The sequence below is a fragment of the Etheostoma cragini genome, chromosome 15 (assembly GCF_013103735.1).
Source record: "Etheostoma cragini isolate CJK2018 chromosome 15, CSU_Ecrag_1.0, whole genome shotgun sequence".
Taxonomy (NCBI): Eukaryota; Metazoa; Chordata; class Actinopteri; order Perciformes; family Percidae; genus Etheostoma; species Etheostoma cragini.
This window is the reverse complement of record NC_048421.1, coordinates 22,437,965-22,459,437: the sequence shown is the minus strand read 5'-3', so window position 1 is coordinate 22,459,437 and position 21,473 is coordinate 22,437,965. Positions and strand designations below refer to the sequence as shown.

Here is a 21,473-nt window from a genome sequence, read left to right as displayed (position 1 = left end):
GGTATGCTGTCTTCTTGTGACCTTTGTATCAAACCACAGGTCAGGCGGTGCATGTTTATTATGCTGAAATACATTTTATCCCTGCAATAAAGAGCAGCAGTGGAAAAGATTTACAGCCACAACACATTCATGAGTCCATCATCATCATCATCAACCCCCAAAACACTAATGTATATTCACAAAAACAGCTTTTAGACCTTGTAGAAATCATGAACTGTAAAAAAAAAAAAATAGAAATACATTCTCACGTGAATTTCTACAGGGGAAAAACACACATTTCAAATTAAGACCTTAATTCAGAAATTCTTCATTTAAATATGTACTAAATGTTAAGAACATTTGAAAAACACATTGATGAAACAAGTAAACAGGATACTTCATAAAAAATATGGAGGAACTATATTTCTTTTACTGCAGACTTTGGAACAGCCTCCAGTCCCATGACATGGTGCTCTTTGGATACTTTTATCTACTGGTAGACCTTGTTGGTCCCCTAATACTGTATCTGTAGTCTCTTTAAGATATACCTTGTTGGTCCCCTAATACTGTATCTAAAGTCTCTTTTATATAGACCTTGTTGGTCCCCTAATACTGTATCTGAAGTCTATTTTATATAGACCTTAGTTGTCCCCTAATACTGATCTGAAGTCTCTGGGGGGACTCATATTAATGTTGAAAAACCTCATAAAGTGAAGTTTTCATGCCATGGACCTTTAAATAAGTATATACAATGTAGCAAATTATAAAATAATGTAACATCATCAAAACACTTCTTAGGTTATTGTATACACAATTATAATCATGCTTTGTGTTTGTTTGTGAGTAGTTTATTGAGTAATATTGTATTACATCATCTCACATATAAAGCAGAAATAAAAATAGCGTTAGACGAAAATAAGGATGTTTAAAACAGCATTAGTCTTTTGTACAAGTTATGCGTATTTCTGTCTTATACGTAGCGGATCGTAGCCTATCTCTAAAATGGGATTGTGAATCTGAGTGAAGCTTGTAAATAGCTATCAAGACGTTTTGTCCTACTCCAGTCCGGTAGGCGACAGTAATGCCCCGCATGCTTCGATATGTCCGCCGCCAAAACGCTCATTTCACAGAAGAAGAATTTTTCTTTTCGGAAACAGATCCCGACAAAGCGGCCCTATTTCTTTTCACCCCGAAAAAGTCGAATTATCCGAAAACCGACGATGTACGCCAGGACAAATACCGGCAGCACACACGGAGACTTTCAAGATAGAAACGGAGTAAATTATGTGACATCAACAGAGTCTTTCGGCCACTGCTCTCAATTGTTCTGGAAAAAGGATCCCAACGACTCCGGAGTAAGAAAGCCAGCTACCACCAGCGTTAGCTACCGAGCCCAGCCGATACATATCAAACGGCTAATGGGGCAACATTAGACTAACTTAGCACGGGCAAATGTCTTTATTTGATATGTGTTTGTTAAACCAGTTTGAAATTCAGTTCAGCAACACTGGGTGGTGTGAAGTTGCAGGTTATGTTACAGAGCTGCTTCGTTAGCTAGCTAGCTATTTGCTAACGTAACAATCGTCATGCTGAGCGGTTCATGGCCTAGCTAGCTAGTTTGACTCTTAGCTGCCGTGCCAAGTGGCTAGTAAATTTTAGCTCTTGCATACTGTATCTCTTGCACCTCCTATAAAGGGTTTGGTGACAATGGACTTGAATGTCCAGCATTATGCCCATACTGTGTTGTGAAGATACGCCAAAGGGTTGTAAAAATGCATGTTATTGCAGCCAAGCATCACGAAGCTAATGCTTAGTTCAGACAACACTGGCTGCATCAGACAAACACAGCGCGGTTAGCTAACACCAGAGCCCGTGCAAAACAAGGCAGCGTGATTTGATTGGGTAGCACCTTGTTCAGGAAGGCTTGACAGGTCTACTCTTATACAGTGGACCGTTAAGGGTTTATTTGAGCAGAAGAAAAGGCAGACGTGTATGCACGAGGCCTGCAATATTGTTAGCGAACATCGTAAAGTAAACACGACCAGGCTGTCCCACAGGAAACGGGAGCGGAAGACGCCCCGCGGAGGACTTTGAAAGACCTCTTTGTGATGCTAGACTGTGCGGTTCATTCATGGTCGCTCTCGGCGAACAGCTTATCTGCATAGCTCACACAGAAACCCACACATTAATTTACATGGTTAGCCATTATTTCATATTTGAATGTGGGCAGCAGTGCAGGCTACTTTTATGGTAGTGTTTTAGCTGTCACACACCCACACATGCAATTTAAATGGGTATGCATGTATTACTCAGCTAATTCCACTGAGTTGTTAAATTTCCCAAATATACCCATTGCTGCATTTATGGTAATTCTGTTTTTTTAGATGTCTTTAGGGTCCACCATCTCGGCCATAGACCTGTGGAGCTCCTTTACACTTTATGTACAGTGCCAAGTTAAGCAGTTTTACTCCCTGGCCCTTTATTTTTCCCTTTAAAAAATGGCTTTTCCAAATTTGACCACACATCTGAGGCATGCTTAAAATGCAGAAACGCTAGCAAATGTGCTTTTCGAGAGGTGTCTATTCGTATGTTTATTATTGACTATTTAGTTTACAGTGATGTTGAACTTGACACTATCTTGAGAGCTGTTTCTAATGATTGCCCATCCCATTTACGAACATTAAGGTGAAAGAAAATTAGACACATATTTAAATATAATGCAGTCTAGTCCAACACCATCACTCACATATAGTTTGATTAATAGCACTTGGAAAGTTTTAACAAAACCTGGTCAATATATGATTTAAGGTAGAGTATGTGGCAGAGTGGATGTATTGGATTGCATGAGATTATTTAGGTGTACCTAACACAGTAGCCAGTGAGTGTTATGTGCTGTCAAATTGACAAATGAGTTGCTCAATTTGCGTTGGTTGCTCCGACTGTGTACTTCCTAATTTTCTTGTGTTGTAAACTTGCATTTGTTTTCTTAGGTTACTTTAAGCACTCAGTCAACACTCTAAACATACATAGAAAGCGTATTTGCAAAAGATAATGGCGCTCCACCCTTAAGAACTTATTTTTGTTTCAGAGAACGTCTTTATCTGCAGACATGTCAGCTAAGCTGCTTTTCTTTACAGCCTTACACTTCCAGATAATTTTCACCCAACAAGCGTTCTATGGCTCAACTGGGTTAAACTTTCAATTTGAAGTCTAGTCACCAAAATAAGGCTTGGTAGAATGACGCGTTTCCATTATCTACATGACGTGAAGATGTCATGTATGTTTCAGTCTCAGTTGCACATGCAAATTCATTCTTGTCACCCAGTATTCTGTCTTTGTTAATTACAACTTTGGACCACATTAGATTATGTGTAATATAAACATTATTTCTCCAGGAAATGTTTAGTCCCCAAGAAAATGATGAGGTGTGAATGACTTGTTGATATATGGATGCTGTAGTGAAAGTATTCCTCTCCTCTGTGGCAGCCGAGTTCGACCATCAGCTGGTGCGATCAGCTCCCCACGTCCTCGGCAGCCCTCTCCAGTTCCAGTCTCTCCTCAGCGTCACTCTCCAGCTCCAGTCTCTCCTTGGAGTCCCGAGCACCGGCGCCAGCAGTGACAGACGACATGGATTCCGACGAGAGGCCGTACGCCTGCGACATGTGCACCTGCGCCTACAAGCATGCCAGCTCCCTGCTCAACCACAAGCTCACCCACAAGACTGGAGACTTCAGGTAGGGGCTCAGGACTCTTTTCACATAGACGGTAAAAATATTTCTGCATTCCACGCGTCAAGTTTTCCGTAGATGTCGGTTATTATGTCAACATGTTGTTGAATAAGACACAGAATGCTTACCCTCTCACATATTGTAGGTCACTGTGAGTGGAGACCATCAGGTAAATGTCTGAGATGTCATGATATTTTTCAAAAAGCATAAACATTCAACAACTGCGGCTTATTGGCCAAAATACATGTAACAGTTAAGCAACTCAAATATTGGCATAAAAACAAACATGTCAGTAATGCTCCATCATAAGACCTGTTGCCAGTTCCTAAACTGGGCTGCAGCTTGCAGGCTATTATACAGGGGAGGCACAATGAACTGAATAAAATGCATTCAAGCAAATTGACCATATGCTTCAATTAGGTATTGTCAATGACTGTAGCGAGATAAAACATTAGTTATGTGGCCGGGTTGGCTCAGTGGGTAGAGCTGGAGCACATATACTCGGAGGTCTTTGCCTCAACGCAGAGGTCAAGGATTCCAATCTAACCTGTGATGTTTTCCTACATATCTTTTCTCTCTCTCCCCTTTCTCACCTAGATGTCCTATTGAATAAAGGTGCAAAAGCCCCCCAAAAAATGTATATAAGAAAAAAACGTTAGTTCTAAACTTTTTGGACGTACACAAGGCGTACCGAACCAATGTTGCACACAGATCCAAATGTCCTTTACCCAAAAGGTTTGGGAGCGAATACATGTACTGTTACAGCCATATCGGTTACCCTCTTTTGCCTCTAACCTTCCCACTATTTGTTTTCCTCTAAAACGTAGGTGCGACTTTTGCAGCAAGCCCTACACCAATTACATGTCCCTGCGCAACCACATGCGAATCCACGGTCAGAAGCGCTACATGTGCGACCTGTGCGGGAAGGCCTTCCGTCTGGCCCGGTACCTCCGTAACCACCAGAGGATCCACGACGACGGGCCCAACCGCTTCGACTGTCCCTCCTGCTGTAAGAGCTACCGGACCATGCTGGAGCTGGCCCAGCACCGCTGCACTGCTGCTGCCACAACCAACCAGGTGTGTGTGTGTGTGTGTGTGTGTGAGACGGTGCTGTGAACAGAGTGGGCGATGCCTGGCATGGTGTGTGTTGGGCTGCATTAGTATTGCTAATACAACAATGCTAAGTGATTTTGCAGTACCAGGACTGATGCTGTAAATTCAATACCAATTCCTTAACAATACTTTTCTTTTTCCCCAATATGAATTTCCTAAAAGCTATTTAACAATCCGGAGTTGCAACATTACGGAACATATCACCGTCTCTGTGCGTAACATAGTATTTTCCCTGCATTCCTCTAGGACGTCGAACGTTAGACAGCCAATCAGCAGTGTTTTTTGTTCTTGTTAGAAGCAGGCTGCACGCGTATTGGCTCACTGAAGCTGATGACAATTTCTCCATAGGTTTTAAAATTTGGTGTTGAACAACAGGGCATTTTTAAATACTCAATACCACGGAGGCAATTAGGTTGGTGCCTAAAGGTTCGGAAGGTCTGTACCCAGACCTACATGTAGTTAGATATTTAAATTAAGCATGTGTTTTGTTTTTCTCCCTGAATGTCATTTATACTGCGATCAAGTTTAGGAATCACAGTTCCAAGAGATGAGCAAAGTCTTTGCACACCTATCAGCTGTTCCTATGTAAGAACTTTTTTTCCTGTACTCCTCTTCTATTTAGTGGTATAAGGTTAAGTCGGAAATTACATTAATCGGTGCAGTCGATTAACAATTCTTTGTGTATTGACTTCTAGTCTGACTCACAGGATGTTGACGTGTGCATATAAGCTTACACTTAATTACAGATTCATAAAAAACATCAAAGGCTTGGTCATTTCAGTTACGGCTGGCCACTGTAGTTTTTAACAAGTGTTACTCAACATTTTCAGCCGCACATTAATACACAAAATAAATAATAAATTCCTATATTAAATGTCAACAATCCAGTTTCTGACTTCAAATGGCATGGCGATGTCATACACTCATTTGCATATTTGTGACGTCATCACGCAATCATTTGCACAAAGCCTAGTGGTTGTGTCAGCAAGGTAGAAAGAAATAGAAATCTTGAGCCAAATATTCAAAAAAAAAATACAGGAATTTACTTTTTTATGATTATTAGTTAGGTAGCCTAAGTAAAACAAGAAGTACTACAAAGGGAGGCTTTGACCAGGGCCAGGCCAGCTCAGCTGCGTCTTTCTCCCGTCGCGTCCCGCTGTCTCCCCTACCTACACCGGCCCCCCCACTCTATCCCTTCTCCCCTTTCTACCTGCCTAAGCACACTTTTTTACAGAAAGTCGCCAGGTTTCTTGCAGGTTGCTTTTGTGGGGAAAAGAGGGGGGTTGCTGAAGGGGTCTGAAAAGTCGCAAAATCTAACAACAAAGTCGCTAAGTTGGCAGCACTGTTTTCATGGAGACAGACGCTGTGTGCACCGGGAGGAGGGGATATGTATCTGTATAGAGAGTGACAGAGAGCTGGAGGAGAGCAAGAAAAAGGAAATGCAGCTGAACACATGCCTGTTTTTAAATAGCGTTAAAACAAACAAAAAAATAACAATGCAATGTGTGGCGGTGTGGATTGTGTCTCATTTAAAAATTAATAAATAAATGAAATCAAATAGTGGATTTTGAGCACTACGATACCCCCTACCATGATACTGAAGTATCACAGTATTTCTGTTAATTGTGTGTGATGTGTGAGTATGTGATGGTCCGTGTGGTGTGGCTGATATGATGCTCTGTTCTGCTCTTTGTGCACTGTGCAGTGTGAGGGCCATCTGCAATATATTAGTATTAACTATGTACTTAAGATCAAGATGGTTTTAATTTTAAGTGTAATTAAGTTACAATGCACAATACATTAGACACAGATTCCCCTACCTCCCCCCAATAATTACATTCCCCATACCCCATTGGTTGGTACACCAAAGATCTAAATCCTCCCGTCTTCATGCACTCAAGACCTTGTACCTACGGTGCTAACTGGAAGAGCCAGACCCTGTGGGCTTAGCAGTGGGAGCCCCCGGGCTGACGGCTCAGCTGCCTTAATAGAACCAATGTACATTACACACCACTTAGTTTTAAATCTGCATAGCATACAATATAACGTAATGATGTAACGTATGGATTTTTTGGTCTACTGCTAATGGTAACTGTTGCCAAGTGGCAGGTGTTATTTTGGGAGCCCAAAAGTTAATATCCCATACATTCTCTCCTCAAACAAAGCTTCCAGTTAAATAATCAGGGGGAAAAAATGTACGAATAAATTGCGTCCGGGTACAAGTCTGTGTACCTAAAAACGTACAAGTTACCGACAACTCCCAAGGTGCCTTTTGACAGGAAACTATCAATTGAGAGCCAAAATCAAGCCCCTTCCGGTGGATCTCATGAGACTGGGAGAGGCAAATTCAATAATTCAATTAGCCGTAGGTCTGTCATAGTACCACTTAGTTTTGTGTGAAGCCACTGTGTGAAAATAATTTGCCTCTCCCCGTTCACTCCGTTAATATTATTCCGGGATTAAGGTCCCATGGGCCGGAAGTAGAAGGGCGTGATTTCGGCTCACTATAGCGCACCAAAAATGACTGTTAATGTGCAGTAGGTAACAGTAGGTGGAAGCTAAAGATTATGTTGTTGAAAACACAATCAGCTGTTTACATTAATTCACTTTTGGATTCTTGGTTATTTTGCCATTTGGAGTTCAGAAACCATGGTGCTGCGTTTTGCTTCTGACTGCAACGACGCTGCTCTGATTCACTCCTCTGATTGGCTTCTTCTCCATCACCTGAGGCTGATACATTTTCCAGAAGAGTCTTTTTGTTCTATGTTGGAATCCCATTGAGTCGGCCTATATTGTGAAAAAGAATAAATTGTAATAGAAATCCAGATTGGGAAACCCCCTTCTAGGCAACTCCTCTTGAAACTCCATATAACAATGAAAACAGTACTGCTGTTTTTCCACTTGTGCGCCAGCAGAAACAAATTTTTTAACCAATTTAACATGTCTTAATGAAATTGACATTATGCATGTTTCGGAAGCAGGTGTGATAAAACTCAAAACTGGCAGTGCACCGCAGATGGAGGAGAAACACTGTATGTTATTGTCTGAAGATATGCATAAATGCCAAGGCATATTTAATTGTTTTTGCTTAAATGAAGTGTGTCCATGTAACATACTGTAGCACATCTTTCTCCAGCCAGCCCTCCTGTAGAGTCAGGGTTAGACCAGGGTTAGGCTAAGTTTAGGGAAAGAGTTAGCGTTAGGGAAGAAACACAATTTAGTGGATTTTCCTCACAGGTATAGTAATCCAAATGTATGTGTGTGTCTGTGTTTGGTGGGGTTGGTTCATAAGAACCGGTTCAACTGCCCGTCCTGCTTTAAGAGCTACAGAACCATGCTGGACCTGGCCCAGCACCGCTGCAGCGCCGCGGCCAAAAACCAGGTTGGTTTGAGCGTGAGTGAGCATGTGTGTGTGTGTGTGTGTCGGTGTGTGTGTGTGAGGCCGAGTCAGCAGATCAAACTGTAGCTGTGGGTTAGGGAGTCAAGAACAAAAACACTTTTTTTTTTTTTTTTTTCTTGTTGCTGTCATCTGTCTGTGCTACTGCACTGGCAGTAGTGTTGAAGGGGAACTCAACACATTTTTTTTTCTATCTTTATTACTATGGTCAGACAGTCCACGAATGTTAAACATGAACAAGTCTCCCAAAATCCAACAACTGGAGTGCCAAAACTCAAATGTGATGTCATCAAGTATAAACTGTGGAACTGCTCCATAGACAATGGATAATGTTGTACTATATGATACAGAGCACCCAGAGGAATATTCTCATTATCTATATATATATATATATATATATATACACTGAGAATGAGACAATAGAAAAAATCCGTCCCTCTCTCGCTATCGGGGCTTAGCGCCTCGCAGCACGTTTGCGATTGGTTTAAAAGAAATGCATACAAGCTAGAGCGTTTTTCCCCCTATCCGTATTCCAGCACTGACACGCGGTGGAGATAGGTCTAGCAATGTGAGTCTAGAACAGGTCTGACCGTTGCATCTAAAAATGAAATAATTCCAACTAATTGCTAATGCATACAGAATGCACAGAGAATGGCAGAAATGCGGGGGTGCCCACAGCTTTGTAGTGGGTTATGGGGCCCCGATACAGGTGAAAGTCAAAAGGTTATCACTGGGTTTGAACGCATCCAGGTTATCAAAACAACTCATTTTAAATGAAAATTGAAATGCTGATTTAAAGGCATCAGGACTGTCTTTAAACAGTACTGATGTAGTTATGTGGAATTGTAAGGTTGCAGTAATTGTTTCCCTTGTACATACTGGCCGTGAACACATCCTTAATACAGAATGCATCCCATAGATGAGCTTAAATGAATATGGAGCAGTCTTGTATTTATTTTTTAAGCTTAGTCTTTTATTTTACAATTACTTCCCACTTTAACCTAAGTTGTGTGCGTAGAATGCAGTTGATGAACACTTCCAGGTCGATATAAGTGGTGAACTGGATCTGTTTAACCCATCTCAATTAATTTTACGTTTTGTCCAATTGTCTTGACAAGAAATCTCATTTGTAAAATGTAAACACCCCCCCCCCCGATACGGATGATGGTCTGAACTACAAAGATAAGACCTTGGTTTTAAAATCCCAAACCGTACCAATGTTGCATGCCCAGGTTGATGATAAAGTTTAAAGCTTTACTGTAGAAGGTTTAGGTTTAACAATAATGTCCGCATAAACGTGGTTGTCAGGGTTAGAGGACAAATTGGCAAGCATCTTCTATAGTTGTCATGGTTTCATAAGATAGACATAGATTCGATTCATGCTAATGTTGGTGTTGACAATCTGTATAGCTATGATTTCTAGGTTGGGTGAGTGTATGTTTGTGTGTGTGTGGTGTACAACTGGATCACCCCATCCCCTCATATTTTTTATGTATATATTTAGGCATTCAGATGTTCTGTGGACTATTAAAGGAATGATGGGCAATTGTTTTTTTCGACGCCAATACTAAAGTGATCAGAACTAAGATGTTATAAAGCATGTCTAGCATCCGCGCCCTACTGTTCATTCAGAGATGTTTCTGGTGGAGCGGTAGGTCCGCCCACACTGAGCCCTGTTAATCAGTGCGAGGGAAGAGTGTTGTCAATTCTTTCTTAATGTTAATTCCAACCCGGTTTGCCTCTCTTTTCCCTGGATCCGACACCAGAAGAACTGTGCTTCTTTCGGCGCTACGTCAGGTCAGCACCGACCACTGCGCTCTAAGTTACAGCAGCTTATGTTAACAATTGGGTTTTCCTGATGAGCCTTGCCTCCAACGCGGCGAATTAGTTATTACATGTTCAGTTATGTCAGGCAAAGGAAATGGCTAAACATGTGACCAGAAAGCGAAGAAACCGTTGGAGAAACCGTCGCTAACTGCTAAACTAAAGTAGCTTAGAGAACTGGATCTAATCCCAGAACTAATGGGATTCAAAGTTACTATTAGAAGGAGAGAGCGTGCGAGTGCTTGAGTAAACTAACGTAGGTTTCGATGTAAAGCTGCCAATAAGAATAATAATATGATAAAACCAACTGCATTGAGCTACCAAAGGTGGAAGTGGAAATCCATTGTATATATGATACTTGTCCAATGTAGTTAGCCTGTCAGACTGGCGATCAGATCGTTTTTCAGCGATCTTGAGTAACCCCTCGCCTAAGCGTAGTTTGAATCTAGGTCAGTAAAAGGTAAATAGACAGAATTGAAATACATCAACTTTAGACATTTGCATTAAACGGCCCAAGAAGCAACGGAATTCCGTGTGGAAAGCAAAAGAGTTCATCACATTCATCTGTCACCTCCTCTGCTTTTTATCTTTTGATGTGCATTACTGGCGTGCATAAAGACTGACTTGATTTACAAAATGCCTCTCCTTCCCGTCTTTCTCCCGTCCACCTCTTGTTCTCCTCCCTCCTCCCATCCAGTCTGGTGGTCGTCGTTCCAATTATGGCAGCGGGCATCGCCGGCAGCAGCAGCAGCAGCAACAACAGCAGCAGCAGCAGCAGCAGAACAGGGCCAATGCCATGATGCAACCGCCGCATGGGGGACACGGGCAGCAGGAGCCTCTGCCGTCCCACTGCGTCTCCCCCATGTCCCAGGGAGTTGTGACCAGCCAGTCTGACCCGCACCAGGTAGGAAGGAGAAACCAGCTTCCGGGGCCGGAGCAAACCCTGGGGAACGCCTGTTATGCTTTTTTGGATTTTTGCCGTCTTTTATAGTGTTGCATAGTTCTTTTTGTGCCTGTAATAGATGTGCAACTTACGGGAAAAAAAAAACAGGCCTAAAAACGTTGTTCCCAGCACTAAAACAGCTTTGCAGTCATTTCCTACCAGAATCTCTCATAAAGATGTTTCTATATCAGAATCATATAAATTGAGCTTCAAACTGCTTCTTCTGGGCCAATCACAGCCTGCTGAGTGGCTTGTTTGAATTTGTGTAAAAAAAAATAAAAAGGGTCCGTGCGACAAGCGCATGGTTCAAAGGATTGTGCTCTGTGCCTTCATTATTTTAGAGGTGTGTTTTGGGCAAAACATGCAATAAACAGAGTATCATCTCCCATTCCCTTTAAAAGCCAGGCGCGTTTGTGTCTTTGCACATTGCTATTATGATGGCGGATTTGCTAACCAGTAAGGAGAGATTTTCAGGAGATGAAACCAATCTGCTTGTGTCTGAAGTGAAAGCGTAAGATTAGATCCTATATGGTACAAGCCCTAGACCCCCAAAACTCTTCACCTACAGTTGGTGAAGCAGGCCTTAAAATAACAATGAAATGCTGCGTTATTAACTTTAGATCAGTTTTTTGTTGGTGAATGGCGCGATCACTTTCCGCTGCAATGCGCCAAGAATGCCACTCCACACGTTCCTGCAACACCAGCACGCCCATGGGCACAAAGATGGGTGCAGGTGCATTTGCTATTTAAACAACGTGGATGTTGGACAGGAAATAAAAAAAACTGCGTTGTCTTAAACTAGCAAAGATACTTGCGTTGGGCTTTGTCCTGTGTTAGGTGCTAGATTGAGCCCAGAGTGTTTCAGGCAGAGGCGCCGCAGCAATAGGCAGAATGAGATTTTTTTAATTTTTTGAACATCATAGAATGCAAACATACAATGGCTAGAATAAGTTCACACACCCATGCTAAAGTTGATTAAAAAGTGAATGAATAATGTATTGTAAATAAATAAATGTTCTTCCTTAAAACACAGGGGGCCTAAGTATACACCCCCCTATGTTAAAATCCCATAGAGGCAGACAGATTTTTATTTTTAAAGGCCAGTTATTTAATGGATCCAGGATACTATGCATCCTGATAAAGTTCCCTTGGCCTTTGGAAGTCTATCCTACATTTTTTTAATTAAGGCATTAAGATCAATTTCAAAAAGATGTTTTTTGATTCCTCTTTTAATCAACTTTAGCATGGGTGTGTAAACTTATTCAAGCCACTGTATTCTACTATGCCCTAAGAGTAAAAATAAGACACTGAAAAGGAGTATAGTAGGGATTCTTTACTGGGTGATTTGCTGTCACTTGAGTGTGTGTTGAGCTTCTGTCTGTCCCAGCAGGGCCGCCCCAGCTCGGTGTCCTCCCAGAGCAGCCAGCAGAGCATGAGGAGCACGTCCTCCAACAAACACATCTCTTCCTCCAGTGCCACCCCGTCCTCCTCCTACTCCCTGCTCCAGCCCCTGGTACCTGAGGTAAAGGAGCTGAGCTCGGGATACACTAGGCTGAGCGCCAACCCCATGGTAGGAGAGAAACCGCCACACACCCGCCGCCCGCTGCCTTTCTCCCTGTCTGGCTACTAACATCAAGAGGGACTAATATTTGAATGTGTCCACCAGGAGCCTCGGCTCAAAGCTCATGTCTGTCCTCCTCCTGACAGTGGAGAGGACGGGCAGTAGTGAGTTAAGATGGAGGTTGGTGCCCTTTGTCGGAGTGCTGCCATCTGTAGAGATGCCTGGTGGTCACACTCTGAGCTGTCTTAACGTTGGCTTTTAGTCTGCTGGTTTTATTCCAAATGTCTTTTGGGCTATAATGTCATCGGGGCGGGGGGGGTGTATATAGTGACAGCACAATTAACATGTCCAAGTGCACAGTCACTTTTAGATGTGAGCAGCTGGTCTAGTTATTTTGTGGCTATTACGATAAAGATAACGAGTAGATAGCGGCTAAAATATGTATTAGCCTACATCTGGGTCCGGTTTCACCAAAATGCTTCAGCCTGGTCGACAGTGTTAGGTCTCGTTAGATTAGTCTGATGACAGTTAGGAAAAATAAAGAGACTTTTCTTAGTCCTAATAAGTCCTTATTTACCCAGAATTACCCAGCAAATAAGTCCTACTTGACACAGTCGAGAGCTTGACAGTAACAGATGAATTTACTGTCCATCCATACGTCATAGTGTATTTATTGTTATTGAAAATAACATTAGTCTAACATATGTCTAATATTGATTGTCTCATCATTTTGATATTATTCTGTAGAACTGACCTGGTTCAGAGGTCCACACATGAGGGGCAAGAAAAGCATCGCGATGTGCACTAATGGGTCCATTTAACCCCCAGTCCTGGATCCGAGACAATGCAGGCTTCATTAAATATCTTCCAAAATTGGTCTCCTGATAGTGGCGCCCAGTAGTTCAGTAGGAGGGACTTGTAGTTCTAATAACTAGCTTACTTTTATCGTTGTTTGAGTTAACAGTTAAAGTGACGCTCACGGTGCCCAGCAAAGAAAAGCAACAGACTAAAAGCCAGTTTATGGGCTCCGAACTGGCGGAAGGACACTACTAACTTGGGGCTGTGCTGCTAACCTAGTCCTACCTTTCCCCCTTTGACACTAATCACTTACTCAACTTGGTGTTTCACATGTTGATGTTGTAATGAGGGGGCTGCACATGAGTAAAATGTTCTCACATATTGGCAATACTGAAACTTTTTTCTGAAGTCCAAAAGACAAAAAGCTGAGGTGATCTTCAGTAATGTAAAGGTTTTATGTGCCGGCAAATGGAAACAGTGCATCCAGATCTGAGTCATGTTCTAAATAAATTCCAATGTTTTCAATGTGGAACATAACAAAACAAAAATATCTTTCTCTTTAATAAGGAAAAAGGTATGCGTGAAGAAAAAAAATCTTTTCTTTTCATGGCATATCTTTCTCTTCTTTACAACATTTAATAACCACAAATCTGGTAATACGCCATACTATACCCAGTATTCACTATACGTAGTATAATACTATACATAGTTTTTCGAAAGGACTGGCTACCACCACACCAAATTCCATTCTCAACTTTAACACTAAAGTTTCTTCAAAGCCAATCTTCACATGGGTATTAATTAGATCCTACGCACATTACTTAGTTGAAAAGAAAATATGTCTCTTTTTAAAGCTAGTTTACCTGTTACTCCGTTATTTCCTTATTCCAAAACAGGTGAGCAAATGCTACGTTGAGTTCATTAAAACAAAATTATGACTGGTGTGTTAACTGCATGCCAAACGGTCGCCTTAGTTACCTGACAAACCGCCAGACATGCAGCGAAGTCCTCGGAAGAAAGGTCTGAATCCTTAAAGGGTTAGTTCAGGTCTTTTGAAGTGTGGTTGTATGAGGTTCTTTTCCATAGTCGGCGTATGACTAGTTTGGCATTCGCAGCCCGTGGAGTGAAGTCTGGCTACACCAGATTCTTTGAAAGAAGGGAATAAAAACGCATTGGGTTGTTTGCCTTTCTTAACGTGGGCGGCGCTGAGCTCGGGAGGACGCCACCATGGCTCTGCGATATAGTCTTGAGAAGGAACTTGTTTTGGTGAAACGTTTAAACCCCGCAAAAGAAGACGCCACACAAAATATAAGGTCACACAATACACTAACGTGAGCTATTTAATCCCGCCAGTCGGTCCCAGAACATTCAAGTTGGACAGGAAATGCCATAAACCTACTCTTTGTAAATCTTTACAACCATTCCCCAAAAGAACCACGCAGGCCCGCTTGATTACACAATCCAAATTGTCCTCTAAGATTGCCATTTTCAGCCGCGTGTAGCTTGAAGTTTGCTACAGTAGAAGCGGCAGTAGATGGCGGTCAGCATGGACCCAGTTTGGAGAAGCAGGCAGAAGAACCGACAAGGAAGCTAAGCTGGACGGGGGCAGCAACTGAATGTATTTTAGACACTTTAAACAAAAATCTATATCAGTTTAAGTGTATATACTATTCTATACTAGAATATTTTTCCCACCGACCGCCATCTTCTCATTAAACCACTCTTCATAGGACCTGAACTATCCCTATTTAAAGCTGATTGCTCCGTGTGCAGCTCCACTCTCCATGTTCTCTATCTTCAAACTCCACCTTCACCGTCCACTCTCGGTTTAGTGTGTCCTGCTGCCTGCTGTGCTGTTCAGGCAGCAGTGTGGCATTTTTCCCAGCATCCATCTGAACGTCACAAGTGCATCAAACAGTTATCAATCTGACAAGACACTGTGCTGACACTGTTTTCCTCTTCTGACCATTCTTTTTCCTCCACCCTTTCTGTCCCTTCCCTTGTTTCCCCCCTTTTCTCTCTCTCTACAGCCGAAGCACCAGGACACTTTCTCTCTGGCCCCCCAGCGTCCCCTCACCACCATCAACCCCATCGGCCACTCCCTCCATCCGAACGGAGCGTCCACGCTCAAGCCTTCCCCGGTGCCACGCACCATCCAGGCCATGCCCTGGGAGCAGCGCTCCCTCTACAATCAATGAGACCCTCGGGAACCAGCCCCCCCCCCCCCCCCCCCCCCCCCCCCCCCCCCCCCCCCCCCCCCCCCCCCCCCCCCCCCCCCCCCCCCGCCCCCTTCACGTCACGTCCACCATCACCCCCACACACCCTCCTCATTCTCCCCACCCCTTTTCGGACCCAGCATCAAGGAGGGAGGACTTTGGACGCCCCTCCACCGCCTCACCTTTCCGTTAGAACGTTGTGTTTGGGATTGGAGAAGGGCACCATTGAGAACTAGTTGAGATTGATTACTGAGTAGTTAGGTTTAAAAAAAAAAAAAAAAAAATGAAAAAAATGATGTGTTGCCTTGACCCTCCTGTATGATCTATGCCATGTACTGGATATAAGTTAAAATGTCTGTCCCCTAATCTGTCCTCTCACTAAGAATTTATCTCCCTGCCTCCTCTCCCACTCTACTTATGAAAATATCTATCCTTCCCATTATGAATAGTGTCTCTTCCTCCCCTTTTCTCCACGTGTGAAATGAAACGAAAGGCTATTTTTATCAAGAGTGTTCCCAACCCTGAACGAGGGATTCTAAGGCGCCAAGTTGTCAAAAGTAAATTTGACAAAAATTCTCCCTTCAATCTGATATGTTTCTGAACATAAAACCCAACGTTTAAGTCAAATGAGGCTTCTAGAAGGAGAAGGGGTAACTTTATTTCTATGTACCCCTTTCAACATGCTCCAGAATGAAGATTGTGTATATTGTACGTTAGGAGGTGTCATGAGTATTTCCGAAAGCCATTCTTGTTTTTTTATTTTATTTTATCCGTTCCTCCCTGACGTCCCCACACCTGTCATCTCCAAGCATCCACAGCGAGGACCACGACACGACGGCAGCGAACCCGGCCGCCTGCTCTGCGGGACGGGCTGTTTTCGTTGAAAAAGGACCTGGATGTTAACCAGCCGCAACCACCCTCAAGGACCATATGGTGTGGTTACCTTCTCTTAACACACAACTGAAAGCTCACCTTTTTTTCTTCTAAAGAACTTGCATCCGACTGGTGGCTTGTTGTTATTGTAGTTTTAATAATCTGTTGGCTGGGAATCAAATCTAGAAGATAAACAGTACAAGTCTCCATCCCGTTTTTGGTTTCAAACTGACTGTTAACACGTTTATTTCGTTTCACTTCAAAGCACTTTAAGACAAGTGCTGTATAATTATTACTGTGTCTGTCCCCCCCACCCCCACCCCCACCCTCTGTCTAGAGCTGTCAGCTGTGACGATGTAACATTGTCTTACATCAACCCCTCATTGCGACTCACGCGCATGATCCCCCAGTGACTTGGCAGCAGTAATGGGCCCGTTAAGCCCATATCATAGCTGCATCTGGACGCTCCAGTGGCCAAAACACAGTATGTCTGCAGCTCTGGACTACCCCACCCCCACCCCCACCAAGGTCCCCCCCCCCCACACCCTCCAGTGTTGCTTTTCCTCTAGAAAAACGTCCTGTCTGCATCTCACTGCTCACAGGATTGATTTAGTTAACACCTACCTGTGGGGTGTTTCAATAAGCAGCCAACTGGCCAGATAACCGCAAATAAACACAAAAGATAAAATGTTTTTTTCGGTCAATTTGATTAATATCTACTTCTGTTACGTTATCTCGCTAACCTGATGTTCATTGAAATACCCCCAGTTCTACTGACATTGTTTTTTTCTCTTTTTAAAGTTGTTTCTATTTTTATTCATGACATGTTTTCATTGTTGCGTTCTTTCTCCTTGTAAAGTGTCTTTGAGTATTTAGAAAGTGCTATACAAATAAAATGTTTTATTATTATCACCATCAGTTCTGCTTCTCTTATGTAAACGGCGATCTAGTCGCTAGTACTTGTAGTCCAGCTTTTGAAATGGAAATCTTCATTTGATGATTGTTCTGACAACAAAAAGATGTATGTAGTTATTATAAGGTTCCATGGCAAGAAAATTTCACATTGAGGTATTTTAACATTAAAATGCGTCCCGTCCCCCCAGCCTGCGTATGGTCCCCCAGTGGCTAGAAATGGCGATAGGTGTAAACCAAGCCTGGGTATCCTGCTCTGCCTTTGAGAAAATGAAAGGTCAGATGGACCGATCTGGAATCCTGCCCCTTATGAGGTCATAATTCCAGGTAAGATTCCTGGAATTTTGCACGAAGGCTGAATTTTGGGAAAGAGACTTCAGATACAGTATTAGGGGACCACTAAGGTCTATATTAAAGAGACTTCAGATACAGTATTAGGGGACCACTAAGGTCTATATTAAAGAGACTTCAGATACAGTATTAAGGGACCACTAAGGTCTAGATAAAAGAGACTTCTTCTTAAAACAGACCTTATCTTTCAGTTCTAAGCCATCTGTGGGATGAGTGTTCATTTCTCTGTGGTGAAGAGTTTGAAAACAGCCACCAGAGGGTGACATATTATCTCATTTCAAACAACATAAATGGATAATAAAGTACTCATAAGGACTTCATACCCCTGATTATCTATATCCTCTCTGGAGAGTCTGAGCCACAGTGACAATTCAGACCTTTTTTTCTGTGGATGACTTTGTAAATGCAGCCAAGTAAAGCGTATTAACCTTTAGTGCATCCCTTTAAATCCGTTGCTCTGGTGTCAGAGGACAACAGTGTCCATGTCAAAAAACAAAACAGGGGGGGGAAATGCCCCCCCCCCCCAATATTAAGCTGAAGTAGAAGTATTGCCCCATTCAAAATATGAAAGATGACTAAAAATAACTTCAGACTTATACGAATAAATCTTCGTATAAGTCTGAAGTTATTTTTAGTCATCTTTCATATTTTTAAGTATTATTTTCTATACACAAAGACATTTGCAACATAATTTGTTGAAAGAATACTCTCTAACAAATAAAAGTCCTGCACGGAAAATGGTACATAAGTAAAAGTATGCAAGTATCATCTGGAAAATGCACTTAAAGTATTAAAAGTAAAAATACTCAATGCAGAAAAATCCTCACATTTTAGAAACGATCCAAACACTTGTGTTTAATGCTGTCTAATCATTTCTGCTGGACTTGTAGGCCCTTATATTATTGGCTAGTTTAATTTATAATAAAACATCAGATTTTATAAACTATATGTGTTTTATGTGTTAAGTAACTAAAGCTGTAACAGATGATTGTAGTGGAGGTACACTGATGTTGAACATTTAAACGTGTTAGCTCTGCTGGTTTACTTGGAAGTCTTCCATGCGTCTAATATAATATCCTAATAATTATATCAAACAATAGGCTATTTAATATATAAACCGCTATAATTGTGATCCAATGTGATTTTTTATTTATTTATTTTGAAGTGAAATATTCAGTCCAGTGCCATGGATTATTATTATTATTGTTATAATTATTATTACTATTATTATTATTATTAGTGTGAAATTACCCTTAAATCAACAGGTGTCCATTTAATCCTACGCCGTCAATGTATTCCATCAAACTGCGTGCACGTGGCGGGAACACGCATTGTAATTGAAATTAATTCGCCGAGCCGCGCGTCTTTAACCGTCCAATTAAAGGCTTTGAAGTATGCCGCCGCGCGCGACTCGGGTGCGGATTACAGTGAATTCATGTCCGCGTGCCGGTACACGGAGCGTTTGTTCAGTATCGACGCTGGTTATTGATAAACAATCATTCGCCTTTTCGATGTCCGGGCTCGTCTCGGGGCCTCTGCGGATAAGCCCCGGTTCTTCTTCACCGGTGGCTGGTTCGTTGACACAGCACCGGGCCAACACAGCACCGGACCGCCGACTGGGCTCATGTGACGATAAGAACCTCCATACTGAGTGCGTTCATTAGTAACAGTTGTGTCAGCGGCGCGAGCAGTCGGAAACCTTTTTTCTTTTCAGTCAAAACTTCAACTCTGTTTGCTTCCCACGAAAGAAACCGATTAAAGTTTATAGTAGGCTATATAGTAAATAATTTCTGGGCGAAGTGTTTTGGTAAAATTAACTTTGATTATATAATGTAGGGGATATAACGAGGGGAGAAATGAAAACCGAGAATCATTAAGGCAAGTTAATTACAAATTAAGTTATCTTATAAGATGATAAGCATTAATACATGCATAAAAAATCCTTTTAAGACACCAGCTACAAACTAAAAGTTTTTAGTATTTTGTTACTAAGCTAGCCTACTTCTTGTTGCCACTCAGCAGGCCTACTAGCTGAGGGCCCCGGCCTCCCTCGCCATGCCGGACCGCAGGCCCGGGTGTAGTGCCCTGCCTCGGCCGGTTGGTGGCGGTAGTGGCCCGGAATGGAAAATGCGAGGAGCATTTAGGTGAATTTACTGCAGGCTATTTTACTCTACAGCCTCAAACCGCAACCAGAATAAACAGCTTGTGTCATTTTAGGCTTCATTAACTAAGGTTTAACATGACTTTAAAGGAAAATTAGGCTAAGTGAACTCATAAAAGACGATAAAGATGCAGGCGTATTCATAAAAAGAAAATTCTAGGCCTATGTGTAGGAAGTTCAGCAGAGTTTTTTGGGGATAACATTTAGCCTGTCTTCGGGATATGTTTGCTATTTCCTTATTATTTTCTTATTTTTTTTTAAAACGGAATCGAAATATCGTTGCGCGTTTTAAAACAAAACGGAACAACGGACACTTTAACAACTTGTCTCTGAAATAGTTCCCAATCTCTTGTCGTTGAAGTAGACATGTTGTCCTCCTGTCATCGCGGGGTTCGTTTTTTTGTTTCTCCAGATCAGAGAGTCCCGCCGCCACCACCACCACCACCCTCCCTCCTTCCCCTCCTCTCCATTTTGTGTGGCTTTGTGAAAGCAACTCAGGTCTTCTCGCTGTCCGCCACATGAGGGATATTGGACTATTATTTTGCTGCAGCTCGTGGCCGGTGAGTCCGATTCCCAAACGGTTAAACTCCCTGAAATAGTTTTTTTTTTTATCCGTTCATTCAATCCTTAGCGGCCGTGATGAAAACGTGCAGCCGGATAAGACTCAGGCTACACTGAAGTGAACTGGCTTCACAATGTGAAAACTAACATTAGAAATTGAAAGAAAACACACGAGGGAACCCCCCCCCCCCCTTCCTCAAAGAACACATTTCATGTTTTTAATACAAATGTCGGGTTGGCTTCACTTAAAACTACATTGTGTTTGCCTATAATTCAAATGTAGGCGAGCTGTTAGGTCTCATTTGATACTAGTCCATGTGGGAAATGATTCTCACTTATTTTTTGAACATTTTTTGAAGTTTTTGTGCTGGATCATTGAGGAAAACCAAACAAAAAGTCCCATTTACTCCCGAATGATTTGGGCTTTGCATTGGTTTGGCTGTTGTCCACGTGACTGTGCCTACACAACTTTACCAACTTTTGTTTTGGTGTCTTTTCTGTTGTAAAAACGTGCTTCTTTCTGGATCACAGTTTCAACATGTAACCTATATTTGATATAATTTATAGCAGCAGATGAAGACTATTTCTGAAACTCGTGAACCAGTTGATCATTGTGATGAAAAGTGATCTCTTATGAAAACTGCTTTTTGATTTTATGTGTGGCAACAAAAGTGAGGAAAGCAAGGAAAAGTACAATTTTGTTGTACTTCACTTAAGTATTTCCCTTTTTATGCCACTTTATACTATTTCTCTATCAGAGGGAAGGAAATATTGTAATTATTGAAATTTGCAATTGTACAAAATATGATGCACTTCTTGCAAGTACTTTTACTTTTGATAACCTTTTTTGCATTTTTCAGATTTTTTTTTTAAACTTTAACTTTTGTACTTTAAAGTAACATTTACAATGTAGTACTGGCATGTTTTTACCTAGCCTTAGTAACTGATCAGAATACTTTTGATAAAAATACATTTGAACACATGTCTAGCCTCCATGGTGGTGTGTGGCCTTTTATAAACTGCTTATTAATGAAGCAAACAATTACGTGATTTTTC

At 41.9% G+C, this 21,473-nt stretch overlaps 1 protein-coding gene across 6 annotated transcripts; it reads left to right on the top strand.

Moving 5' to 3' along the window:
- Positions 1-1,097: 1,097 nt before the first annotated feature.
- LOC117957857 (zinc finger protein 646-like) lies at positions 1,098-16,638 on the top strand. 6 transcript variants are annotated; one of them, XM_034893926.1, is made up of 7 exons: positions 1,098-1,334; positions 3,466-3,713; positions 4,535-4,784; positions 8,113-8,202; positions 10,739-10,945; positions 12,375-12,506; positions 15,374-16,638. In XM_034893926.1, exons 1-7 carry the CDS (start codon positions 1,200-1,202, stop codon positions 15,539-15,541), a joined length of 1,230 nt encoding a protein of 409 aa, XP_034749817.1. In that variant the 5' UTR covers positions 1,098-1,199; the 3' UTR covers positions 15,542-16,638. The 6 variants fall into 6 exon arrangements, with proteins under 6 accessions (XP_034749817.1, XP_034749815.1, XP_034749816.1 ...); XM_034893924.1 differs by having other exon boundaries at positions 12,375-12,554; XM_034893925.1 differs by having other exon boundaries at positions 12,372-12,506.
- Positions 16,639-21,473: the final 4,835 nt, after the last annotated feature.

Coding starts and splice junctions, on each gene's coding strand:
- LOC117957857 (XM_034893923.1), top strand. CDS start 1,200: ATGTACGCCAGGACAAATACCGGCAGCACACACGGAGACTTTCAAGAT. Junction 4,785..8,112: donor CTGCTGCCACAACCAACCAG/GTGTGTGTGTGT, acceptor TTGGTTCATAAG/AACCGGTTCAACTGCCCGTC. Junction 10,946..12,371: donor GCCAGTCTGACCCGCACCAG/GTAGGAAGGAGA, acceptor TGTCTGTCCCAG/CAGGGCCGCCCCAGCTCGGT.